This window comes from Lutjanus erythropterus, chromosome 17 (assembly GCF_056507025.1).
Source record: "Lutjanus erythropterus isolate fLutEry1 chromosome 17, fLutEry1.hap2, whole genome shotgun sequence".
NCBI lineage: Eukaryota > Metazoa > Chordata > Actinopteri > Lutjaniformes > Lutjanidae > Lutjanus > Lutjanus erythropterus.
Genome location: NC_139333.1, coordinates 22,420,734 through 22,446,334, shown reverse-complemented (window position 1 = coordinate 22,446,334; position 25,601 = coordinate 22,420,734). Strand labels below are relative to the sequence as shown.

Here is a 25,601-nt window from a genome sequence, read left to right as displayed (position 1 = left end):
TGTCACATGCCAATTAACCTATTTTTTGAGCATTACACAACTTTCCCAGTCTTTTGTTGCCCCTATTCCAAGTTTTAAAAAATGTGTCGCAGGCATCAAATTCAGAATGGGTGTATAATTATTTTGTCGATGTACTGTATTCAAGTGAATACAAGTAAAAAAGTATTTGTGAATCACTGCATTCTTCTTTTATTTACATTTTGCACAGTGTCCCAACGTTTTTGGAAATGAGGTTGTAAAATTGTGTTTCCTGACTCCCATCACAAGGTAAAAATTATTTAGGTCACTGGAGCACAATTCCCTCTTAGCACCTGCTCTGAAGCTGTTAAACTGTACAGACGGTAAATAGACTGAAAATATGTCCTCCTCACACCCCTGTTTTGTGATTTAAGGTTGGGGTGTGGTGGGTGGACGGAGGCAAATCAGTGAGCCGTGGCTTCTGGCCAGGCTGGCTGTGCTGGGGGTCAGAGAGGGAGGGGTGGTGGTGGTTATTTCGGGAGTGTATATCAGCAAGCATCTCCTCCTGTAAAGAGTGCTCGAGAGTGACATGGCAAGTGTTGAATAGGAGGGAGGATGCACACACACACACACACACACACACACACACACTTTTGCCCCTTCTCACCCTCCTGAGCGCCCACCCTCCGACACAGCATTCCAGTGTGAGCAGATGAAAGCCAGCCACCCCCTGTCTCCTCATGGGTGGAGTGATTTGGGTGGAGTGAGGAGACAGGAGCCTCACGCTCCCTCATTGATACTGGCAGAGTGTGAGGGGCTGAAGAAGGGCAGAGCAACTTATACACTCTCTCACACACAGACAAACACACAGCAGGCTGTGAGCGGGGACCAGGGATGGTAGCGGAGGAGATTGTGGTGTCCCTCTCAGGAGGAGCCCCGTGGGGCTTCAGACTGCAGGGAGGAGCAGAGCAGCAAAAGCCTCTACAGGTGGCGAAGGTATAGTGGAGTGTGTGTGTGTGTGTGTGAGTGTTGCAGAGAAGACTTACTGTACTGCCATGATGGTAACATGAGTAGATGGGTTTAATAGAAACTGCAGCTGTCAATTGCGGTTTGAGGCCTTGATGGTTTCAGTCTTGTGGTTTGCTTGTCTGTAATTCGAGCGTTTGTTAGAAAGTTAGGTATAAAATCTGAATAAATTAATCAGTAACTCATTGTATTGGTGTCACTTTGAGCATAAATATTAGGTGCTTATATACATTTAATTCTAGAGGTGTAAAATAACAGACTAACAGTGTGGTTGTCTACATTGTCCCACATGCCTGTTCTTTTGTGATTGCACTAATTCTACTTTTACTTGTAGTTTGTCCTCAGATAGTTTTGGAAATGTGAGAATTACCTTCTTTTGGAGAGCGTCACTGAATTGGAGAGGGATTAGTTTGGTGGTCATATTCATAGTCATGTTTAAGTGCTTGAATCAATCCAGTTATCTTTTCACATCCTATAAAAATGACACTTTTCTAATGTTATTTGAGTAGAGTTGACCACAGGTATTCTTCCATCTACTTCACACAACTCTAGGATATACAATTAATCACTTAGTTTAGCAAAATTGGATTTAAAGTGAGTAAATCCAGATTTATTTTGCAGAGCTCTGTTAAACTTAAAAAAAAAAATCTAAGTTTGTTGTAAACCAAAATATAGAGCCGCTTGCTTACTCAAATTAAAATAAAAAATAAATTTGAGTACTGTTATCTGCTGGCTCCAAAAATGTAACGTTAACAAAACATTACATTGTTTGCTAGCTAGCTAAAAAAAGTTAGCAAAACATTATCTTACTTGCTAGCTAGCAAAAAACTTAGCAAAACAATACATTGCTTGCAAGCTAGCGAAAAAGTTAGCAAAACATTGCATTATTTGCTAGCTAGATAGAAAGGTCACAAAACATTTAATTATTTGCAAGCTAGCTAAAAAAATGATCAAAACAGTACATGTTTGCTAGCTAGTAATAATGCAAAAAACACATTACATTGTTTCCAATTGTTAAAAAGTTGACAAAATGCTATATTTTGGCTAGCTAGCTAAAATGCTAACAAAACATTACATTGTTTACTAGCTAGCTAAAAAGTAAACAAAACATTACACTGTTTGCTAGCTAGCTAAAAAGTAAACAAAACAGTGCATGTTTGCTAGCTAGCTAAAAAGACAGCCTCTCATGATTGTTGGCAGAAGCTTTCATTTTCCCTTCTTTGAGAAAACCTTGTTGGCTGAAATAATGATGCAATTTTGCCAAATAACAGAAGATTAAAAAAAAACAGACAGCAGCACAGAAAAAAGAGACTTGCTGGCAGCAACTAGCAGACGACGAAGAAGAAGAGACGCATCATTTAACTCAATTGGATTGAGTCTGTATCTTAACTTTATTTGAGGAACTTGATTATTTTGCTCAATCCATCTCAAAAATGCAGCCACTTTAAAAGTAAAACCTCCTCAAGTCAAAGTTTAAAGTGAATACTGGATCAGTATAGTTTAAAGTTTTGGTGCAACAGAATTAAATTTAATCTAGGTTCAGAGTAAAAACTAAACTAGTTTTCAAAGAGAAAATTTAATATTTCTTCATTTAAAAATCATTTTTTGGTGCAACCCAACCTTAGACTACATTTTCTTATACCAGTTTTGTACCTATTCTACCCTCCCTGTTGTGATTCAGTTGGGCTTGTCAGTCAGAGAACAGTGTGAAGACATGTTTTAATGTTTGATCTTGACTCAGGTTTCAGTACTGCATCCTGATGACGATCATACAGTATCAGAGACCAGCAGGGATTACTTTTAAATAGGTTAGTGTACAGTGCCAGCATATACACAAGTGTCATTTACACTGGGGACCATGGGGACATGTCCCCACCACTTCTGAAATGGCAGATTTTGTCCCCATAACTTTGTAAAAACAAAAGTTGTGCAAAATGTTCTAGAAAAATGTCATGAGTAGTTGAACTTGACTCATCAACTCTTGAGAACTCTGTTTCTCTAATGCCAACAGGTAAAGTTGATTTATTATCTTTAACTATTGTTGTCAATTTTATTCTTTCAGTTGTTCTGTTTTTTCATAATATAGGGCATATTTTAACCTGGTTTGAAGCCCAGTACACTCTTAGAAATAATGGTGCTAACTAGCACCATAAACAGTTCTTTGACTTGATGCTATAAGAGAACCCTTTTTTGTTCCTGGTGCCACCTTTTCTAAAGGTTCTACTTGGAACCCTGTCAGAAAGTAAAGGGTAAAGTACTTAAAGGATAGATAGAGTCATCTGTGAGAAGTTTTACCCAGAACCCCCTATGAGAGGATCTACAAAGAGCCCTTCTATGGTGTAATGGTTCAATGCAGAACCAGCCATTTTCCATTTCATTTCTGGTTCTTCAACCACTTCCATTCAAGGTTCTTGGAACCTTGGTGCTATCCAGAGAACTAGCTCATATTTCCACTAGTTTTAAGTGGAACCATTGTAATCAAGGAGGTCAGGATATCGCATGCCCACTTTGGTTCCCAGGGAAAAAAATGCTATTTTTTTGTTCTAGCTGGGAACCAGCTTTTCAGGTTCTGAATCAGTTTGTTTTTGGTGGAGATGCTCCAAACAATTCAAATAGGTGCTTGAACCAGAAATGAGCCGGTTCCATGTTGGTGAAGAGGGCCTATCTGAGGGTTCTTCTCTGAACCTTTCCACCTTTGAAGGTTGCTACTAAGAAATTACCCACTGGGTTCTACTGAGAGTGCTTTCATACTATGGTACAAAGAACCCTTGATGAAAGAGTTCTTGAAAGATTTCAACAATGCTTGAAGAGCCCTTTCCTCCACAAAGGGTTCTTTGGCTGGAAAAGGGTCTTCATGGAATCGTTGGTCTTACAAAGAACCTGTGACAAACCCTGTCTTCAAAAAAGGGTTCTTCAGAAGCAAATGGTTCTGCCCTTCAGGCGGATCCCTTATTTCTAAGAATGTAGGTTGGCTGCCCCTTACCGAAGACTGCTTTCTAGAAAGACACAGTTTCTTGATTGGTATTGGATATTGTTATCACTGGACTGACTGACATGCACCGGAGCTTCCTACAGTAGATGTGATATTGTCATTGTTTGAGTGACTGACATGGTGCTGCTGCTGTGGACATGATGGACGACTGTTACTTGTGTTGTCAGTGCTGCGCTGGGTTTTATATTTTCGTATTGTCGACTCACTCTGTAGTAGATACGCTGCATGCCGTAATTATCTATCCTACCTTGACCCTTGATTCCATGTCACTCTTCCATATGTTCACCACTACATACACATGTCTACTGTGAACACATACACAGTGGATAATGAACTTGTTCCAGGTTTGTCATCATCACATATTTATTAGACATAATAAGCCGACTTTAAGCCCAGAAAAAATCTTTTTTGACTTTGGTTTCTCCAAAGGCTTTTTGTGTCTGCGGTTATATTTGTTGACAGTCGAGAATGTTTTCTCTAATAAGAAAATCTATTCTGGAGAGGAGGAATGTGACCTCATTCACACTGACGTTCAAGAGTTGGCCCGTCACTCATAAGGCTGTCATAACCTCTGATTCCAAATGGAGGCGGAGTGGCTCTGGCACCAAACGCCTCTCTTTATCCAGGGTTTTCACTCAGATAAGGTCACCTTTAATGAGGGTTTGATCAGTATGTGGGTGCTTTGTCTTGTGGTAAAACTGTGTGCGAAATTTGTCCCTTGTGCGTGTGGTTTGTCTGAAATGTGTCCCCAAAAGTAGCCTCAAAACAGAGACACAGTTGGTTGGGGATGGCTTAAACCAGGCATGTCCAAACTGTTCCATAAAGGGCCATGTGGCTGCAGGTTTTCATTCCTACCAAGCTGGAGCACACCAGGCTCGACTCATTCAATCAACTGATTTCAGTCTTCAAACAGCTGATTAGTCGAATCAGGTGTGCTGTAGACTGGTTGGAACAAAAACCTGCAGCCACTCGGCCCTTTATGGAACAGTTTGGACATGCCTGGCTTAAACCATTGATCCATCCAAACCCATTTTGTTCTGTGCTCCAGTAACAGTTGAGCAAGATTAGTACCCAGTAAAACCTCAACTTTTTTCATTTCCTGTTTCTTGTGCTTAGACATGCTGTGTTTGTATTTTGAGAAATGATGGTTAAAACATTTTGTTGGGGGGCCTGTAAAAGTGACATATAATGTTTCTAAACACTAGCTGACAAGCTAACTACTTTTATTTAGCTAGCATTTTCCTAACATTTGCTATCAGATGTAACTAACTAGCTAACAATTTCTGTAGCATACTCAGCTAGTTACTTAGCATTTGCTTAGGGATTTTCCCATATCAGTATTGGAAAAAGCCACAGATACTGCTGAAAATACTGTAATGCTGAAAATCAATATCGGTGAATACACATATTTTATTAAACCCAACACGGCACTGTTGTTTCCCAGCAGCTTCTTGTATACCATTTTTTTTCCACAGGATGGTGAAGTCACGCTCTGTGGCATTAATTTGCTGTCTGTCTGTATTTCTATTTTTGAAGATTATGTTAGCTAGCTAGTTAGCTAGCATTTTACAACAGGATCTCTTAACGAAATGGTTCAACCATCCAAAGTTTTCTTTCCTTTTCTTTTCCTGTGGGCACCAAACTTTCTCAACTGTTATTGGAGCACTGGGCTGTAATTAGGAATGGTCAATTGGAGACAAAAGCCGTGCCCCGTTTTGGGAAAAGGCTGACATTTGGCCTAGTGGCTCAGGGTTAGCTAGTCACAACTAAAAGCTAGAAATGCTAGCTAACTAGCTAGATAATCTGCATCAATTTTTGGCCAGATTTTTGGCCAGATAATTACATCTGATAATTACCATTAGAAAACCAATTGGGGAACTAGATAGCTAACCCAACATCGATCATTAGTTAACTAGTTTGTTAGCATTTTGATAACATTATATGCTGCTTTTACAGGTTACGAGCAACATCTTTTAACCATTTTCAAGATTTGATTTTCTTTTCAACACAGACAGCATATCTAAGTACAGAAAAAAGGGAAGGATTGAGTTTCAAGTTTGCTTAACTGCAATTAATGCACAGAGCAAAATAGTCGATTGGAGACAAAAGCCGTGTCCCTAGGCAGGGTAAGGGTTAAGGATAGGCAAACATTAAGGTATGGGTAGAGTTAGCAGACTTAGGCTAAGTGTCCAGGAAATGAATGTAAGTCTCTGTAATATCCCCAAAAGTGACCCAAGTCGACGTCTGTGTGTGTGAGCGTGTGTGTGTGTGTGTGTCTGTGTGTGTGTGTGAGCGTGTGTGTGTGTGTGTGTACAGTTGGACATACCTCAGATAAGCCCGGTTGGGAATGGAGTGCAAACTAGAGGATCAGAATAGCTCATTTAAGAGGAGCTGGACGTTGGGCATGGAAAAAGGCCTCTTGTTCACACACAAAGATACTGAAACACACACACACGCATGCACATTATAAACACACGCTCATGTGCTTTATTGTAAGTATTTTTTTTGGAGTTTCCCATCAGAGTAGCGCCTGTCTTTCTCTGTCTGTCGAGGAATGCGGTTGATTTTCCTGCGAGGTTTTATTTTGGGTATGTGGGGAACATATGGTGAATAACAGACACCCCCTCAGTCCAGACTGGTGATGCAGCTGTTCAAACCCCCTCTGTCATGATGTACATTTGTGCTGTGTGTGTATGTGTGTGTGTGTGTTGGGGAAAGTACGAGGTAGATAGCTTGTCCTTGCATGTGTCTGTGTGACGCTGAGATTATTAGGTCAAGAGATACTGATAAACACAAATAGTGTTTCCTCTTAAGAGACCAAGTAGGTGCAGGAACACACTCTCCTCCTCTCAACATTTTTACAGTGATAAGGTGTGTGTATGAGTGTGTATATGTGAGGAGATGGGGGGATTTTATCTACTTCCTCTAGTGGACAAGAATACTCTCCTTTATGTCTATCCCATCTATCACCCACCCCCCCACACAGACATACTTCCTGAAGGGTCCGATGACATCATCTCATAGCGACCTCCAGGAACAGCTGCGTGACTTCAGAGTTATTCTGATACATTGATGAAGTCGGCTGGCAGGAGAAGGGAGCCGTCCGCTGCTTAACACAACCAGCTTAAAAAATATTTTTCATATGTTATTGTCAGTTTTATATTTTTGCTTCTTGATTTGCAGTACTTGCTTTCATATTTTTTTTTTCTCATATCATGTTTATCGTTATGCACCAACATAACACAGCAAATTCCTTGTATGTAAAAATCTACTTGGCAGTAAACCCAAATTCTGATTCAAATTCTTACTTAAAGTATTGAGGTAGTATTGAAGTAGTCAAAGTATTAGTATCAAAATAAATTTAAAGGGACAGATCAAAAATGCATATTTTCCCCTGGCCTTTAGTGCTGTTTATCCAGATAAAGTGGCTTTGCAATATGAGCAAACAACCCCACAACTGTCATCATGCTTTGATTAAAATCAAATCAATCCTGATTAGTGCATGAAAATATGAGACATCGCAATTTCCCAACAGAGCCTCACCCTCTTCAAACCAGCAAGAAGAGCCTTGAATCTCTAATGTGAAATAACCAAAACAGTTCAAACTCTGGCAGAAAATAGTGTTTTCATGTGGGAACTCATTGCTCACAGTAAGAAGCTGATTCAGAAAATATGTTTTCAGGGCCTTTCATGCCACTATAGAATACAAAAAGTTGTGGGAAAACATTTTTGGGACATTTAAACTAAACAAGACATTGGTTGTTAATGTGTGTAACCAACATTTCAAAAACCAAAGACTCTTCATTTACTATCATAAATGACAAAGAAAAGATATTCCATCCTAATCCTTAGATTTAAGATGGTGGAACCAGCAAATGTTATCACAGCTTAATGTCTTATTAACCTCTTTCCTGTCTGCAGGTGCGCAGGCGCAGCAAAGCGTGCAGAGCTGGACTGAAGGAGTATGACGAGCTGGTTGCCATTGGCCAACACCTGTGTGCAGATCTCAGTCATGCTGAGGCCATGAGCCTCATAGACACAGAGAGCGCCACACTCAACCTGAGGGTTAAAAGGTCAGAACATGCAGAACATCACACAGACTCTGACCTTGTTACACAAAGCCATATCAAACAAACTTATGCATGTTTTGCATTTTCACAACTTGTTATCTGTTTGTGTCCAGGGCCCCTTCTGGATTCCACTCCTCATCTTACTCTGGTCGCTCCACATCACCCCGCTCCTCCATGAGGGTCCTGTCTCCCCCCGCAGCCCCCTTGCCCTCCCAGCGTTCCTCCATCCTCTCCCCCACCGGGATACCCAGGGGCATCACTTCCCCTCCAGACAGCGAGGCTTACTACGGAGAGACAGACAGTGACGCAGACACACAGTCGCAAACGCACAGGCGCCAACGCCGCACACCTCCTCATGCACGCTCACCTGCACGCTATGACAACCAAGAAGAGGAGGAGACCTCAGAGATGAGCGGGTAAGGAACCACACCTGCTGTTCTCAATTTATTCTGCCACAAAAGTTTCTTTTATCAGTTTTTCCAAAAACATCAAACTCTGATTTCCTGTCCATATTCTACCCAAAAGGAAGGAATATCCACCACTGTACTGCACAATATAATCTGACAAATCACTAAATTTAGATATAAGTATTATTCTGTATTATTGTTCTGAATTCAGCAACTACAACTCCCATGAGTCTTAGCTGTAAATGCGATATCTAGTGTTGCTGTTGAACATCATGAATGTCATTTCATGTGTTGAACAAATGGACAAACCGCCCTCTGATGCGCAGCATTCAGCTGTAATCCAATTTTTTCCCTCTAGAATCAGAGGCAGACTAGGGTGGTTCAGGCCTTTGCTTCGCCATCCTAGGGAAAAAACCTGATAAATAAACAAATCTTGAACTGAAACACCATATTTGCCTCATCTTGAATATATCTTTTATGCAGGCATTATGCCTGAGTAGGAACAGTAATATTTACAAACTGTCCCTTGACAAATGATGTTAACTTCATAAGAGTGGCACACTCTGGCCTCTGCAGACTGTTGTAAATCAGCTGTTCCAAGAGACATTTTACAAAATAAACTACTGGGACATTGACTACTTGCAAGGTGAGGGAATAGTTGTCCATTTTCATGCATGGATGGACTAGGGTATAAGAAATAATTCACTCAAAATACATAATTATGTAGTTGCCTCACCCTATAGTCTGCAAGCCAGTGCTGATTGCAATCAAATCTGCACCTCCTCTGTGGTGATTTAATTTCACGATGATCCTTACTGCCTGAATTCAAGCAGCAGGAGTCAAGTGACAATGTGCAAATAGTGGTGTTTATCCTTTGCTGGATGGGAGAAAATTTTGCATAAATTGAGGATATATCTACTTCTTCAGGCACCACTACACCACTGCATGTAGTCCAACTTTCTAAATAGTAAATAGCAAATTGTAAAAGCAAGAGGAGCATGATATAGTATATTTGTGATCAGGATCTGGATGTTGCAACTATATGATGCACCTTGACAGCCTCCTCTCTGTTGTCTTCCCAGGTATGAGAGCGCCACAGATGCAGGGGTTTCCCTGCAGGGGCAGTGGGAGGGCCAGTGCCTTCCTGGCGTCCCTCGCAGAGAGCTCATCTACCAGCCCCTCCAGACTGAGTGGACCACTCCGGCACACACCCCGCACACTCTGACCCCTCACACACTCACCCCGACCCCTGATCAGGGGTTGGCTGAGGCGGAGGGAGAAGGGGACAGTGGCTTCCAGGAGGCGGGCGGCTGCATCGGGCTGACCTGCCCGCCGCTTGTGTCTCCTGAACGGGCGAGGGAGGCTCTGATGTTGGGCTCCAGTAAACAGCTGGTGCCCATGGTGGGACCACAGCAGATGCCAGTCAGTGACGAACTCTCCACCACCTACATGGACAAAGCACGACAAGCCAGTGAGTAGACTTAATATCTTCATACAAAACTATAGGGCAACATTACATGTACATGATACATGTAAGAGTACACATAAGCAAACAAATTAGTCAGAAGCAAATTAAAAAACAATATAGATTGATGCAAATTCTGTCTGTCTGCAAAATCTGTCTAGTCATTTAAGAGCTGCAGTGCTATGTGTGGCAGTTTAACCAACACTTGTCAATCACTGTGCAGAAAGAAGCATGCGTCTACTCATGGACCTCTCAGCGGTGTGTTGCTCAGCTGAGGGAGACATCATTAATGTGTATATCCTGCGCTGTCGCAAGCAGGAGCCTCTCATCCATGAGTAGATGCATGCTTCCTTCTGTGTGGTGATTGACTGTTGGCAGTGTGGTTTGCTAGAAAGAAAATATGTGGTTCATAAACTGCAAATGCCTCCAACAAAGTCTGCAGATTATTTGAGTGTAACCAGGCCACGATTTCTGTAAAAAGACACTGATGATGATTTTTTTTAACAGTGAAATGTATCGACAATAGACACTATAGTTGTTCAGTCATTTCATTTAAATGCATTAAATGCAACCCACCATGAAAGTACATAACAAAAATACGCCCTGGATAATTAACAGCCTGTCACAGAGGAGAGTTGAAGGCGCTTCACTTTCAGACTCAGTGAATGGAAGTGAAAAAAAGAAAAGAAAACAAAACAAACAACTTAGTTATCAAAAGGAGATCACAGAATTGTCTCAATGTGTGTGATTGAGTCAAAGAGATAGTTCAGAGATACAGTATTGAGGAATTTTACAGTTTTTCCAAGAGTCAGAAACCAATAAATGTCTTTTGATATACCTTTTTTTATGTATTTGGTGTAGTCTGAAGTCTATTGTCGCAACTGTTGAGTGTCTATGGGATCAAACAAAAATAATGATGATCCACCAGGTGCTCAGGAACTAAATGAAGCTAAGCAAGTGAACAAATAGCCTTTTTCCAAGGCTTGTCTAAGTGGAAGCCCACAGTCTCAGTAAAGTGATTAAACATTTTTCTCATTGTATCATGATAAACCTTTCAGCTATAATGTCCAGCCCTACTTCAGATATGTTTATGCTACCATGATCTTATTTGTGTATGGTAATTATACTAAAAGAATGTACGATTGATGTCACAGTTCTAATTATAGTGGTTTAGAGCGTGTATATCACTTCCACCACAAAATGTCTAACCAATAATTGTTGCATACTTCTTTCCATCCAGTTTGAGGATAATACACCTGCTGCCAACAAAAAACAGAACGTCTCTAGTACTTCATGGTTATGTAACGATTTCAATGTTAACCACACTGTTTTTGCTCTTTAAATTAGATATCAAAGATTCCCTTGGTGTCAGCATTCGGTGCAGTGAGCTGTGTAGTCTTGTGGCTTAAATCAACAGCTATATCACCCTCTAGTGGTTATTCAGTTACATTCACAGGCTGGTGGTGATGGGGTGAGATACACCAGATACCGACAGAGATATTCCACCTCCACCCTCCTCCCCCCTCCGGTCCTTTCAAACAGCCGTCTGATAGTATTCTGAGCATTCGCCTCACTCGCTGTATTTATAGAAATTGAAGCCTCTGATTGACAGACTGGACGCAACTCTGACTTACAGGACGCACAGCTGAATATGTGGTGTGCATGAGTGTGTGGTTGTGTGTGTGCATGCGACTGTGCGTGCAAGTTGCGGTAAAATGTCTGGGATTCTACTGCTGTAATGATCAGTCGATCGATAAAAAAAAGATAATCAACGGCTTATTTAAGTTGTCTATCAAGGAAAATCCCAACTAATCTCCAAACAAGCTTCTCCAATGTGTGGATTTAGCCGTTATCAAAAGGCAGTCACGTAGGTTAGAGCGCTGATGACCTTCTGTTCCTTGGCCTAGGTGGTTTATATCTAGCAATGTTATCATGCAGAAACCTACGTCAGGTCATCTGGGAAAACATTTTTAGAAGAACTTGGGGAAAAATGCATTTTGATGAAAAATAAAAAACAACCAGACTCCTTGCCCGACTTTTCCCAACTAGACTCCTAGTGTGATTTCTATGTTTTTAAAGGTTAGCTGGGATTCACTAAGGTCACACAATGACACAAACAAAAAAAACAGATCAAGGGAGCGGTAGACCAGCAACCCCTGTGTTCTGCAAGGTAAAATGTACTCTTTTTGCCAAAGGAGTGTGGTTGAGCCAGAGAGCGATATTTGACTTACATAATGGTGGTTTCCCATTGGAAAAGCCTGTCTGATGGCAAGGTAAAGTGGTGAAAATATTCTAAATATAGTGTATACTTAAAATGAGGTGGTCATGCTGACCGCCATCTACTGTACTGTACAACACTGACTGCTGATAAGTACCTCATTCAACCCCACTTCAGATAATCCAAACTACCCATTTAATCTTCTCACACTCACACACAAATGTTGAACTATTCTTTTAACTCATAAAGTTTTATTAACCTTGTCTAATTAACTTATCAGGTCAACAAGGTAATAATGATCACAGCTGATCCAACTGAATAGCTATGCACTGACTGAGTTGTGATTCATATGAGCGAATGCTGCAGTAATGAGGGATCTGAAGGCCTGAGTGACTTAGGTTAGGGCTTTACTATTGGGTGAATGATGACTGAGGCGTTCAGGGACCTGCCCTTTCTCACATTACCCACAGACACACACACAAACACATTACCTTTGGCTTTCGATATGGGATTGTTATCTTTGCTGCTATAGTGCTGTGTTTCTGTGTGTGCAGTGTTTGTTAGGTGTGAAGTGTCAGCGGTAGAGAACGGCACATCAGTGAAGAGTTATGACCAAGCTCTCCTCTATAAACTATAATTGGCTTTATGAACTCATACACACACACAAACACACACATACACTCAATGACACCGCTGTCTAAATATCCTCTGGTGAGGGGTCTTCCCGTCCTTGTGTCTGTGTGTGTGTATGAGACAGAGTGGACAGGTGTTTGATGCCTGTCAGACAGACAGACAGGAATAGTGGGTTGACATCATGTGTTGGTTTGGGTAGTTGCTGGACAAAGGTCTTTACATGGGCTGTGCCCTGAGAGAAGAGTTGGAAGACAGAGAATAAACGGTTCCTGTTCACTCAGAGCCGAACTGGACGCTGTGAGGGTGTGTGTGGGAGGGTCTGAGGGAGTTTAAGGACACACACACACACACACATACTTTGTGAGATGAGGGACCTCACATCTCCTTCAGGGTCAGATCTAGGTGGACACACAGTCGTATACGCAGGTAAGACCCATTAAATCCTTTTTATGCTCACATTATAAGAAATGCATTGACATTCATTGTTTTTCTTTTTCAAATGTAGACTAACTATTTAAATGTACTACAAGGACCTTTTAACCAATTATTAGACATTCTCAGTTTAATACTGATGCCTCTATATGACCTACATAAGCAGGAAGATTGGCTGTTTCTTTATAGTTATTCTTTATGCCTGCTACCAGGTCTGATTCTCCTTGAAATCAGATGAAACTGTTTACAACATGCAGGCCGGAAGAGCCTGTGTTTACATTTTCTCAGGCAAAGAAGCAGGAGGAGATTTTTCTTCAGATAATTTAACTTTTGATGTTATATTTTGTGGCTATTACAACAAAATATTAAAGTTTATTGCAGCTGCTTTGATGTCTATGCTATGTCAGCACAGTTTATGTCAAGGTTATTTGTCATTGTTGTACTCAGTGGACTTGACTGTTGACCCTGATTTAGATGTGAGTAAGTTAGTGAGTCTGTCTGTGATTGTTATTTTGTGATGAATTATACAAGATGAAGTGTCTGTCTTAATCAGCTTGATGAAGCTATTTTGCCTATTATTGGACAGCACTACGACATAATGCAAAAAAATTTTGTAGTATAGTTCTTGTGGAGACAGTGTCATTGTGGTGGACAGTCAGTCCGCAGATCTGATCTACACTGAAATGTCTCAACAATGATTGAAGATGTTGAGACATGAGGTTTGCGTTTGTGGTTTTGTGTGAAATGTCTCTAAAGCTGTTGGAGGAACTGTCAGCCCAGATGTTAGATGTCTTAAACTTTTCCTCTAGTGCCATCAGTGGCTCAACTTTTTAATTTGTGTAATTTTTGCTTTATGACCAGATACTTACAAAAATAATAACTTTCTGACCAACTGCAGCCGTTGTTTGTGTTTAGGGCTAAGTGGCAAATGTTAGCATGCTAGCATGTTAAGCTGAGATGTGTTAGCATTTAGTTTTAGTTTAGTTATATCAAGTTTGCTACTGACATATCTGAACTTTGGAACTGAAATATCAAGTTTGAGACGGTGTTTGTGAATCTGACTGTATCAAAGTTATATAGAATATTAGCGCTCCAACGATTAATTGTTAGTTGTCAGCTAATAAATTAATCAGCAACTATTTTGAGTGTTTTTTTAGGACACAAAATTCTAAATTATCTGATTCCAGCTTCTTAAGTGTGAATATGTTGTGGTTTCTTTATTCCTCTATGACTTTTAACTGAATGGCTTTGGGTTGTGGACAAAACAAGACATTTCAAGATGTCATCCTGGGCTTTGGGAAAGACTGACAGATATTTTTCACCATTTTCCGACCTTTTATAAACCAGACAATGAATTGATTCATTTAGGAAATACTTGGCAGATGAACCGCCATTGAAAATAATCTTTAGTCACAGTCCTGTAGTTTATGGATGTGCACAGTGGCTGCATCAGACTATAGTTATGTAGTGAGAACTTTAATGTGAGGTGAGCCAAGATACTAAAAAGACTCAAATAGCCTTGGACTAAGCAGAGATACACACACATGTGGACACACACAGGCCCAAACAAGCACTTGTACAGGAGAGACACCGTGATCTAACCTTCCCGGAGTGTGTGACTCAACTCCAGAGAGCAGCAGGAATTCTTTGTTCTAAATCCACAACACACACTCCTGTCTGTCACTGGTAATCCTCATGGCAGCTCCTCGCTGTGATAATACTGTAGAAATCAGCCACTGTTCGCTGTCAGTGAGGCCTGTCACACTGCTGTTTCCGTTATTTGTCACCCGTGGCCTTTTGTGTATTCATCACAAATCTCATTACCAGCTCACTCCTGTCATTCAGCACATTTAACTTGGTCTCTTTCCTCTTCCTGTCTTGCAGAGCTGCAGCGCGGGGAGAGTCTGGTGGAGAAACAGGTGAAAGAAGCTCGCACCAAATGCCGCTCTATTGCCTCCTTGCTGACTGATGCTCCAAACCCCAACTCGAAGGGGGTGCTTATGTTCAAGAAACGCCGGCAGAGGGCCAAGAAGTACACGCTAACCTGCTTCGGCAAAGCTGAGGGAGACAGAGGAGGGGAGACGGAAGGAGAGACCGGAGGGGAGACAGAGGAGGAAGGAGGCAGTTCCATCCTAAGTGGTTCAGAAGTTGACGAAGAAGGATTCTCAGGGTCGTTTGACCCTACGTGGGACAGCGGTTATCTCGACCTGCTGGACAGGAGAAGCTCCGCCTGCCCGTCAACGACACCAACCACTCCAACAACACCAACAACCAATCACAACTTGGGGCTGGACATTTCAGCCTATCAGACTCCAGCAGGACTTGTCAATCAAAGCCCAGGGTTGGAGGTGTCAGGGCCAGAGAGCTCAGCCTATCAGGGCTCGAGGCTGGAGAAGCAGCCAATCAGTAACCACCCTGCACAGATGTCTCCTCCAGCTGTGGCTGTGGCCAACGGGGGGTCAGTGGCTGTTAGTCGGGCTAGCGTTGTCCTGAGCCCACCCTCTCAGGTGCCACTGCCGAATCAAAATGGCAACCTCAATCCTAGTCCTAACTCTGATCCGATCACAGACTCAGATTCTCACCTGAACGCCAGTCCTAATCAAGGCGTTCTGAACCGTACCGCCCGCCCTTTCACCCCAGGCCCCACCGCTCCTCGTGCCTCTGTGACCTCAGTAATGTTTCGCCCTCCCCAACCCAAACCCGTGACCATGGCGACCAAACCAGTGGCAGCAGTCTCCATGGTGACTATCCAACCTACTCGCCATCCGTCAGGCCCAGATGCGAGAAGAGCGGTGTCTAGCACCTCTCTGTACATCCCTCCAAGAAATAACAACAGCAACACCCCCACCTCGCCTCCCTCCACTCTGCCCGCTACACATCCCCCAACATTCGCTTCCCCCTCCACCCCGTTTCCTCCTCCTCCAGCTACCTTTGTCTGTCCACCACTTGCTCAACCCTTCTCCCCTCCTGCTCCACAATCCTTTCCATCCCATCCTGCACCTCCTGCCTATCAACCTCCCTCCACCTGCATCCCTGCCTCTCCCATCTCTCCACTACAACCGCCTGATCTGACTCAGGTCTCCTTCCATGCCCAGCCCGCCCACCCTCCACCTCCTCCTCCACCACCTCCTCAACCCTCTCCATCACCATCTGTCCACCCCTACATCAACACAACAGGTGCAGTGACTCCTAGCCCCCATGTTGCTGTCATGGCAACTGCATCACCTCCCCAGCCTGCTGCTGCCACTGATTCACTGGCGACACGTGAGCAGCGCATCTCGGTCCCCGCCTCTCGCACCGGCATCCTGCAGGAGGCCCGTCGTCGTAGCAACAAAAAGCCAATGTTCTGTTCCGTCCAGAACAAAGAGATTTCTCCAAACCCAGATTTGATGTCGATGGTCCAGAACATGGACGACCACACGGTGAGGAGCCCAGGAGCTGCACCCAGCACGGAGGCCGGACATGAGTCTGGGCCCGAGGAGGACTGGCTGAGGCTGGGGGCGGAGGCCTGCAACTTCCTGCAGGCGCAGCGGGGACCCAGGCCCCCTCCTGTAGCGCCCAAACCACAAACCCCTCAGGCGCCACAGCTGGCAGGGAAGGGAGGCCAGCTATTCGCCCGCAGGCAGAACAGAATGGATCGCTACGTCGTGGAGCGAGCTCCCTCTGTCGCTGCTGCACCTTACTCTCCTGCCCAGACGAGGGAGCCCTCACCTACACCGTCTCTCCCTGCCACATGGAAATACTCCTCCAACATCCGTGCTCCTCCTCCCATCAGCTATAACCCCCTCCTCTCTCCTTCCTGCCCTCCGAAGGCCCAGAAGAAGCCTGAGGTGGCGAAGGTTGCACCTGCTGGATCTAAAGGGCACAAAGCTGGCATCAAACCTGTGGACGTTATGAGCCACCAGCCCTACCAGCTCAACTCCTCTTTATTCAGCTACGGGGGCGGAGTTCCCCAGGACACCTCCACTTATCAGCAGCAACAGCAGCGAGGAATGACAGGTGGTCCCCAGAAGACAGCTCGAGTATACGAGGTGAGGCGTTTCTCCACACCGCCACCGATAGCCACAGGCCCCGCCCTCAAAGTTATTGTACCTCGATCAGCTACGACACTTGGAGAACCAATGTGGCGCTCTGATGTCGCATCTCCTCCACCCACATACCAGCCCTATCAGCCTCAACCTCACCAACCTCAGTGGGCCGCCTCCCCTCTGTCTCCCCCAGCTCCCCCTGCCCCGACAGCTCCCCTCCCTGAGCTCCCCACCTTCACCTCCCCTCTTCCTCCGACTTTTTCCCACGCTCAGCCCTCCAACGGTGCGCAGGCCAACAGGCAGTTTAAGAGCGCCCCAGATCTGAGTCCCCTGGGCCCCACTAGTGTCTCTCGGCCGGCGTCCAACACCACTCAACCTCCCAGGGTCCCCAGGCCCCGGTTCAGCACTTCCAACCTGGGTCTGCAGCCCTGCGTGTGGCGCCCTGGATCCACCGCGCACTGATCAGACTCTGGTGTGGACATTTTAAACCACGTCTCTATGGCAACATAGAGCAACATTTTCTTAACACGTCCATGTGTTTGTAGCATTGCAATACTGGGTAATTCTTTCTATGACGCTCATGTCTATAATGCATTATAATGATTTATAAACATACACTATGCTTATAGCACTGTATAATTATAGTTGTAAAAACATTCAGAATGCTTTATAATTACAGTCATAACACATTATAAAGTATTTTAAAATGAAGGTCAAGTATGATAACACTTCATAAAAGCTGGGCACCCACTTTTTTGACATTATAGTCACTTTTTAGAATATTTTTTTCTTTAATGGGTCATATCAGAAGCTTCGTACTCCAATTTGATAACATTTTGATGATGAACTGACAGACATTTGTATTTCACTGATATGCAATACATTACAATGCATTATAATGCATTATAACAGTGGTTGTAATGCATTATAACTAGGAGAATCATAATACCCCCCAAAATGTCAGTATAGTCATTATAAAATGCTTTTTAATATGTCATAATTATTGTTCTTAAGCATTAGGAATGTGCATGAGTGTTTGTAACTGTAATTACACATTGCTTTAAGCACAGTATAATGCATTATAAATGTGTCTGTAATGCATTATCATGCTTTATGGACATGGGCGTCATAGAAAGTGTTACCTAATATTGTTGTTGAAGCCTGCAGCTTGTTGTTTTTTCAGCCACGTTTTATCACAGGATCTGCTTGGATCAGCCAGCCATGTAGCACATTTTATCACTTACATTTAATGTTGTGGACTCATTTATTCGATGCATTTGACTGTAGTTAAAGGGAACACTGTGTTTTGCAAAGGAAATGTGAGTGCGTGGAAACCTGAGAAAAGTTTAAAAATCGATATCAACGGAAGACTGAAAAGAAGGAAAGAGATGCAGGGGGAAGAATGAAATAAAGTTCTGTAAATATTGTACTGAATGATGAAGAATTAAATTTAAATGTAAAAAAAAAAGAACAGAGGATGTGAAAAGGCAAGACTGTTGTGAGAGAGATGTGGTCAAGTATGGAAGCTCATTTCTGCCAAATTTGAGTGGGGAAAAAAGGATCTTTGTAAATCATTACAATGAGAAAAATGACTCAATATAATGACTGAACGATAATCAATGAATATTAGCTCATTATTTTGGAAGGTTTCGTTATGTTTAGATACTAAGCCATTATTTTAGGAAAGTTTGTCCTCATTTTGAGATACCAAGTCATTATTTTGAGACAATTTCAATGACTTACACGATGCTTTTCTCCACTCAGAATGGCAGAAATGTGCTTCCACAGTCGAGGATGGAGAAAAGATGTAAAGGAAATCACAGGAGGCACTGATGAAGTGACAAAATAGAAACAACGTCTGATGACAATGTTTGACTTCACAATCTGTAAACACCCTATGATACCTGTTGCATCCAACAGTATCATATTAGAAAAGTTGCTTACTAACGAATCTGAAGTATCTATACTGATGTAACCCCCTCTGTTATACATACTCTGCGTATTTGTGTTTGATGATACTGAGTGTATTTTTTTAGTTGCACTCTGCAGCGGTGTGTGTGCTTTTGTTTCCTGTAGTTTTTCCACAGCTGCCATGAAGAAGAAGGGAAGCCTTTTACAGGATTTCTCGTCTGTTGATATGAAACAGGAGAGCGACAGTGTAACACGTATGTTTAGCTGTGATTCTTCTCCACGGAGGCTGAGAGGCTGAATAAAAATAGACATGACTCACATCAGCTGTCACTCTGTTTCTTCCTGTGTCACCCACGTCACCACCCGCTCCCACACCGGGCGCCAGTACCTCCTCCTTCTCCTCCCAGCAATTTTCACGCTTTTTTCTTTTTCAGGCATTTACTGACTAATCTAAGAGCTCAACTGCTCTCTTAGGATTTAGGCAGTTTTGTTATCAATTAATAATTAAGGCATCAAGAAAATGTTTTTTATAAACTTTCACCACATGGAGGCACTGTAGGATTAATCATCCAGTCACGTTGCACCACCAGTTTATGCTCCTTGTCTTGTTGCAGATCTACATTGCTAGAACATGAGTAACGTTTAATGTAACAGGAGAAAAAATATGGTATCCCTTTTATATCCGTTTATATATCAAAGTAAATGTCATAGATCCTAACTGTAAACAAACTGTATAATTGGTCATTTGACTGAAAGAGAACACATGCATCCTTTTTCTAATTCCTCCGTTTTAGATTCAATATCTATGGAAGCCCATTTCCACCTGTAAAAGAAATCAACATCTCCAGAGCAAGTCATAATAAATCTGAATTATGATATAAAAATCTGAATTATGATATAAAAAGCCATAATTCTGAGTTTAAAAGTCATAATTATCAGATAAAAACTCAATTGTAAGGTAAAAAAAAGGTCATAATTTTGACATAAAAAGTCAATTATGAGATAGGATGTGAAAATATGAGATTAAAAAAAGTCAATTATGAGTTTAAAAATTGGAATTGTGAGATAAAAAGTCATAATTATGTGATAAAAAAGTCAATTGTAAGATTTAAAAAATTCAAAATATGACATAAAAAGTCATAATTATGAGTTAAAAAGCAATAATTGTTAAAAGTAGAGTAAAGTATAAATGATTATATGAAAAGTAATAATTATGAGATTCAAAGTCATAATTATAAACTTAAAAGGGCAACTTTATGAGATAAAAAGCCATGATCATTCAATAAATAGTTATAAACAAGATGAAAAAATCAAAATTATGAGATAAAAGTAATAATTTTGAAATAGAAAGTCATCATGAGATAAAGAGTAATAATTATGAGATTAAAAAGTAGCAATCATGAGATGAAATAGCCAAAATTATGAGATAAAAAGTCATAATTATGAGATAAAAGTTATAATTATCAGAAAAAAAAATCCTACATTTAATCTTATAATTATGACTTTTTGTCTCATGATTATGACTTAACACGGAACTATTTTTATTTCTTTTACTGGTGGAAATGGGCTTCCATAAATATCTGATCATTGCAGTTGAAGAGCGTCCTTGTAGGTTTGTTGGCCTACATTTCGGAGCAGTTTAATGGCAGCCACCTGATGGCCTCGGCGCTGTGAAACCCAACCACGGACACAGAAAGGGATCTAACCTCTGACCCTTGACTGGGATCAGGTGACAGACGTGGGCTAACTTTAGCCGCTAACTTTAGTCCTGTTCAGGTCTACTGGTAAGCTTAGCTGCTGTGCTAGTGGAAGGTAACACACACACACACACACACATACACAAATCCCTGCAGTGTGCCGCATATTCACTTTTATACAAACTAGGTCACTGGATTTTAGAAATATATAAAAGCTGCAACTGCACTTATAGTGATGACTGGAGTGGCTCTTTTAACTCTTGGCCAAATTACCAAATTAGTTCTACAATTCTCCCTCTTTCCATCTCTCTACTGCTCTCTGTTAATACTTCTCACACTCAGTTGCACACACACACACACACACACATACACACACACACAGCCCATTTCACCTATTTTTGGAGCCGTTAATCTCCAGCTATTTGGCCCGGTGCTAAACTCTTAATTCTGATGGCTTTTTTACAATGTGATTGAGAGTGGAGGGGGAAGAGCTACCTCGAACATCCTGTCTCCACCCGCTGCTCTGCCAAGCAGGCTCTTTGCTCCACATGCCGCTTCTCTGGCTCAACAGAGTCGAGTGTTTTGGGGTCAAGGGTCAGGGTTTAGGGGCAGGTCACATGATGGACGAGTAATGGACATTCTCGCTCTCATGGAGATCAATCATCTGAGGGTTGTTATGTTGTAAATATTTTTGTGTGTGTGTCTGTTCTAATTCATTATTAAAGGGATAGTTCCAATTTTTTTTTTAAGCAGGCTTGTATCAGGTACCTTTTGATAGTCAGTGTATTACCTTCAGCAGATGTGGGGTTGGCACAACCCCAGTTTGGGGAAACAGCAGGAGTCCCAGTGTAGGAAGCTAAGCAATACACTGCCATAATCATTCCCTCCAAAGCAACCAGACTCCATTGGAAAAAAACAGTAATTTTGCCTCACAGAACATGGGAGCTGCTTGAAGCCTTGCCTTGATCGGTTAGTTTGTTTATGTTATTGTGTGACTTCTGTGTTTTAAAGGGTTAGTTCAGAATCATCAAAGTCAAGCTATTACATAAGTAAACTAATAGATAAAGGCAGCGGTAGACCAGCAACTCCTGTGTTCTGCAGGGTAAAATGACTGATTTTTCCAATGGAGTTTGGTGGAGTGTGAGAGAGCAATATTAGGCTTAAATCACTCCTGTTGCTTCTAAAACAGACCATCATCTATTATAAGTAATACACTAACTATGTGTAAGTACTGCATACAACCCCATTTAAATAAAAAATAGAAATAAAAAAAAAATCCAAACTATGCCTTCGACCAGTCTGTTTGGCTTAAAACACATTATTAGAAAGGTAATTTCTCCAACCAGTTTGGTAATAAACCTTCGAACTGGGGGTAAGATTCTGTGATGGATTTATAACCCAGCTACACACTCATCTGTATCAAGGCCACCTGGCCTGTTCAATTTCAGGACAACAATGCTGCATGGGTAATTTTATCTGTGCTAGTGGCATGGCTCTGCTGCTATGTTGCTCAGTTCATAAACCACCTTTTTCCAGACTAAAATATCTCAACAGCTATTTCACGGATGATTTTTTTTTTTTTTACAGACATTAATGTTCCAGTGATCATCTGGTTCTTCAAGTATCACCACATATCAAAGTCATCACTTATGAGTATCTCAACATCTATTTGCTGGACTAGTACAAGAAATTGTAGAGACATTCATGGTTCCTCGATGATGAATCATTGATTTGCTGATCCCCTGACTTTTCCTCTGGCCTCACCATGAGGTAGTAATTTTGAGTGAAATATTCATGTTCCCCTCATAATGAATTATAGAAACTTTAATTGGAAACCAGATTAAAGCCCCCACAAGGAGTCTTTTTTTTTTTTTTTTACTGGTTTTGAAACAGTCTCAAGTTAATATTGATGCCTCTATATATGACCTACATGACTTAATGAGTGCTTACATTTTTCCAGGTCAAGTCACAGTGTTTTAGTGCTAAATGGCAAACATACAAAGATTTCAGTTATACCCTAATACAGAGAAGATGTATCTTTACAGCTCTCGTTTTTTTCACTCAGACCACTAAGACCATAGTTGGATTATTTTTACGTGGTTCTGGTTAAACAGATGCTCTTGATTCCATTCAAAAACTGGAACACACAGATGAAAATGAAAGAGCCGAAGCAGCTAAAGAACAAGCGTTTTGATCTCGAAAAGTTTCCGTCCATCGATCTCTAGCACTGAACCCTTAATCATCCCATTATGCTATGCACAAGCAGTGCTAAATAGCAAATGTTAGCATGCAAAACTCAAAACGACACAGCAGAGAATTATACAGCCTTTTACCACAAGTGCACATGTGCATTTAAGTCGACAATCCGACAGTGACTTACAAAAGCTGCTGGTTGAATCGAGGACTGACGAGGAACAGTGACATGATGGTACAGGTATAACTGCTGCTGTCAGGAACAAACGAGGCCTGAAGTCACAAATCACCAAAGGTCTGTCAGTTGGAGGAGGATGCGTAAAGAGACCATGAGAGGAGGAGAAAAACAAAAGCATCAACAAAAGCATAAATGCCCTTAGGCACAAAAAACAGAGTGACAGAGGAATACAGTAACTGCTGTAAAAATACTTTCTTCCCTCTTGTGTTGTTTGGCGTGTTATTAAAAGCCCCTGTTCCCCTGTGAATGTAAGCGCTGGAGCGAATGGTTCAGGGGTTTACAAGCCGGAGGAATTCACTAAAATAATCCAACTGATTCTTATCATTTCACCAGCATCCAGCATCAATGTCTGGGCTGAAGACCAAAGGTGATCTTTGCAAACAAGACACCTAAACTGCTTTAACAACTTCCCTGAGGAGGTGAACTCTACACCCCCTGTTTAAGTGAGGTTTGCACAGTCAGTCAACATCTCAACACCTCTGGTGCTTGCGTGCAAAAGGAACAACCATGCTTGATAAAACTTAAGTTTTTCATGGTTATCAAAAATGTGTGTGTATGAAGAGTTGATTTTGTTCTGCAGAGTTCACTAAATAGTTCCCTGGTTCATTAGACTGTAAATGTTGTAGCTCCAAACAACTTATTAAACGTTTTCCCGCAGGTCTCAGGCTCTCAGGCGCAACACCAGGTCCAGTTAAGCAAATCTGACGCCAGTAAGAATAAGTTCTTTCAGATACTTGGGTGCCTTATCTGAATAAGGTTCCTGATACCATTAAAGAGGCTACAAACCTGGTCACAGTTAAAGCAACACTGAAACACTGGATTTTAGATAACATAAAGAAAGTTGTGTAGGCAGGATTATATGTAGCTTAGTTAATGGACCAGTTTTAGTATAAGAGCAAGTGATTAAAATAATGCCTGTTAATATCTAATGTCAATATTTTCTGTATATTTGTTTTTTTTTTTTTTTTTTGTTGTTGTGCTTTTATATGCTGCACTCCATTATCTCCATGCACAAACTCTCAGACCTCAACGTCAAACTACAACAAGGATCACGTCCTTTGATTTTCTCGTGTCATCCCTGATGCCTGTTCAGTTGCACGTGTATATAGGTGTAATTGGTGTACAGAGATGTAATTGTACTTTTAAAATGAACTGTCACACAAATAACGACCAAATCCCTGTCACTGTCACAACTCTCAAAGGAACAAAGACTCGGATTCAGAGATACGCACTGAGGCAAGGTTGAGTTCAAAATTCACAAAGTCTTTAATGTCGGTCCTAGAGATCAAACACAGGTAAGAAGTCCGAAACAGCAAAGAAAGCAGCCTGGGAGAACGTGAAAATTCACAAACCAGGGAATCAAGTCCAAAACCACAGAAACAGATTATGTCTGTAGATTAAAGTGAATCAAAAAGGAGTCTTAGTGATAGTGAAACATTTTTATATAGTAAAAACATATGTCCTTGCCATAAAACACCTGATATTAGAATGGAGTTTGGTCCAACAGTACCAAAACAGCAAAATAAAGTTAACGAAAGGACCCCTACGTCTTTAATGTTTTTCTGTATAACAAAACTGATCGTTGATTGGCAAAGACAGAGCAGAATATGGCCTCGCTCCCTCATATGTCACTGACCTGTTAGTGCCTTACACTCCAGGACGTACTTTGTGATCCTCGGGCAGAGGTCTTTTGTCTGTTCCACCGTCCCGGCTGAAAACTAAAGGGTACAGGGCCTTTTCAGTCAGGGCCCCAAGGCTATGGAACAATCTGCCCGAGGAAATTAAGTCAGCCGAGTCAGTGATCTCCTTTAAGTCTTTAAGTCTCTTCTTAAAACATACTTTTATCAGAGAGCCTTTCCTGATTTTATCTGTGTTTGAATTCTTTTGCACTGTTTTATTTCTTTAAATGTTTTTACTTTCCTATTTTGTGCTGTACTATTTTATTTTATCTGTTTCACCTGTTATCTGACTTTCAAACCTGTCTGTGTTATTTGCTGCCTTTGTGAAGCACCCCCCCCCCCCCCCCACAGTAACTCTGAAGACCCTCTTGGGATTATGGACCCTAATGAATCTTAATTCTACATATATATGTAATGCATGCAAAATCTTGAATGCAGCACATTAAATATTTCTTGATTTTCAAACACCTCTGGAAAAGGAAATATGACACACCTGCAGTGTATACAGGTTAAAGTGATGGTTTATGTTTATAGATTGAAAAAAATCATTATCAGTTTCATATTATCACTCATCTTAACAACCTCATAAACTCAAAACACCACACCCACCCTCCCTCTTTACCCCCTACTCAATTCACCCCACCCTCCCTTCCC

The 25,601-nt window shown here is 41.6% G+C and overlaps 1 protein-coding gene across 1 annotated transcript; it reads left to right on the top strand.

Moving 5' to 3' along the window:
* Positions 1-649: 649 nt before the first annotated feature.
* Positions 650-17,840, top strand: synpo2lb (synaptopodin 2-like b). The gene is made up of 5 exons (XM_084741167.1): positions 650-954; positions 7,898-8,049; positions 8,160-8,462; positions 9,536-9,924; positions 15,086-17,840. Exons 1-5 carry the CDS (start codon positions 853-855, stop codon positions 17,689-17,691), a joined length of 3,552 nt encoding a protein of 1,183 aa, XP_084597293.1. The 5' UTR covers positions 650-852; the 3' UTR covers positions 17,692-17,840.
* Positions 17,841-25,601: the final 7,761 nt, after the last annotated feature.

Bases quoted from the DNA above. Each gene is read 5' to 3' on its own strand.
- synpo2lb (XM_084741167.1), top strand. From the start codon at position 853: ATGGTAGCGGAGGAGATTGTGGTGTCCCTCTCAGGAGGAGCCCCGTGG. The intron at 955-7,897 runs GTATAGTGGAGT...TCCTGTCTGCAG, and splicing joins AGCCTCTACAGGTGGCGAAG to GTGCGCAGGCGCAGCAAAGC. The intron at 8,050-8,159 runs GTCAGAACATGC...GTTTGTGTCCAG, and splicing joins CTCAACCTGAGGGTTAAAAG to GGCCCCTTCTGGATTCCACT.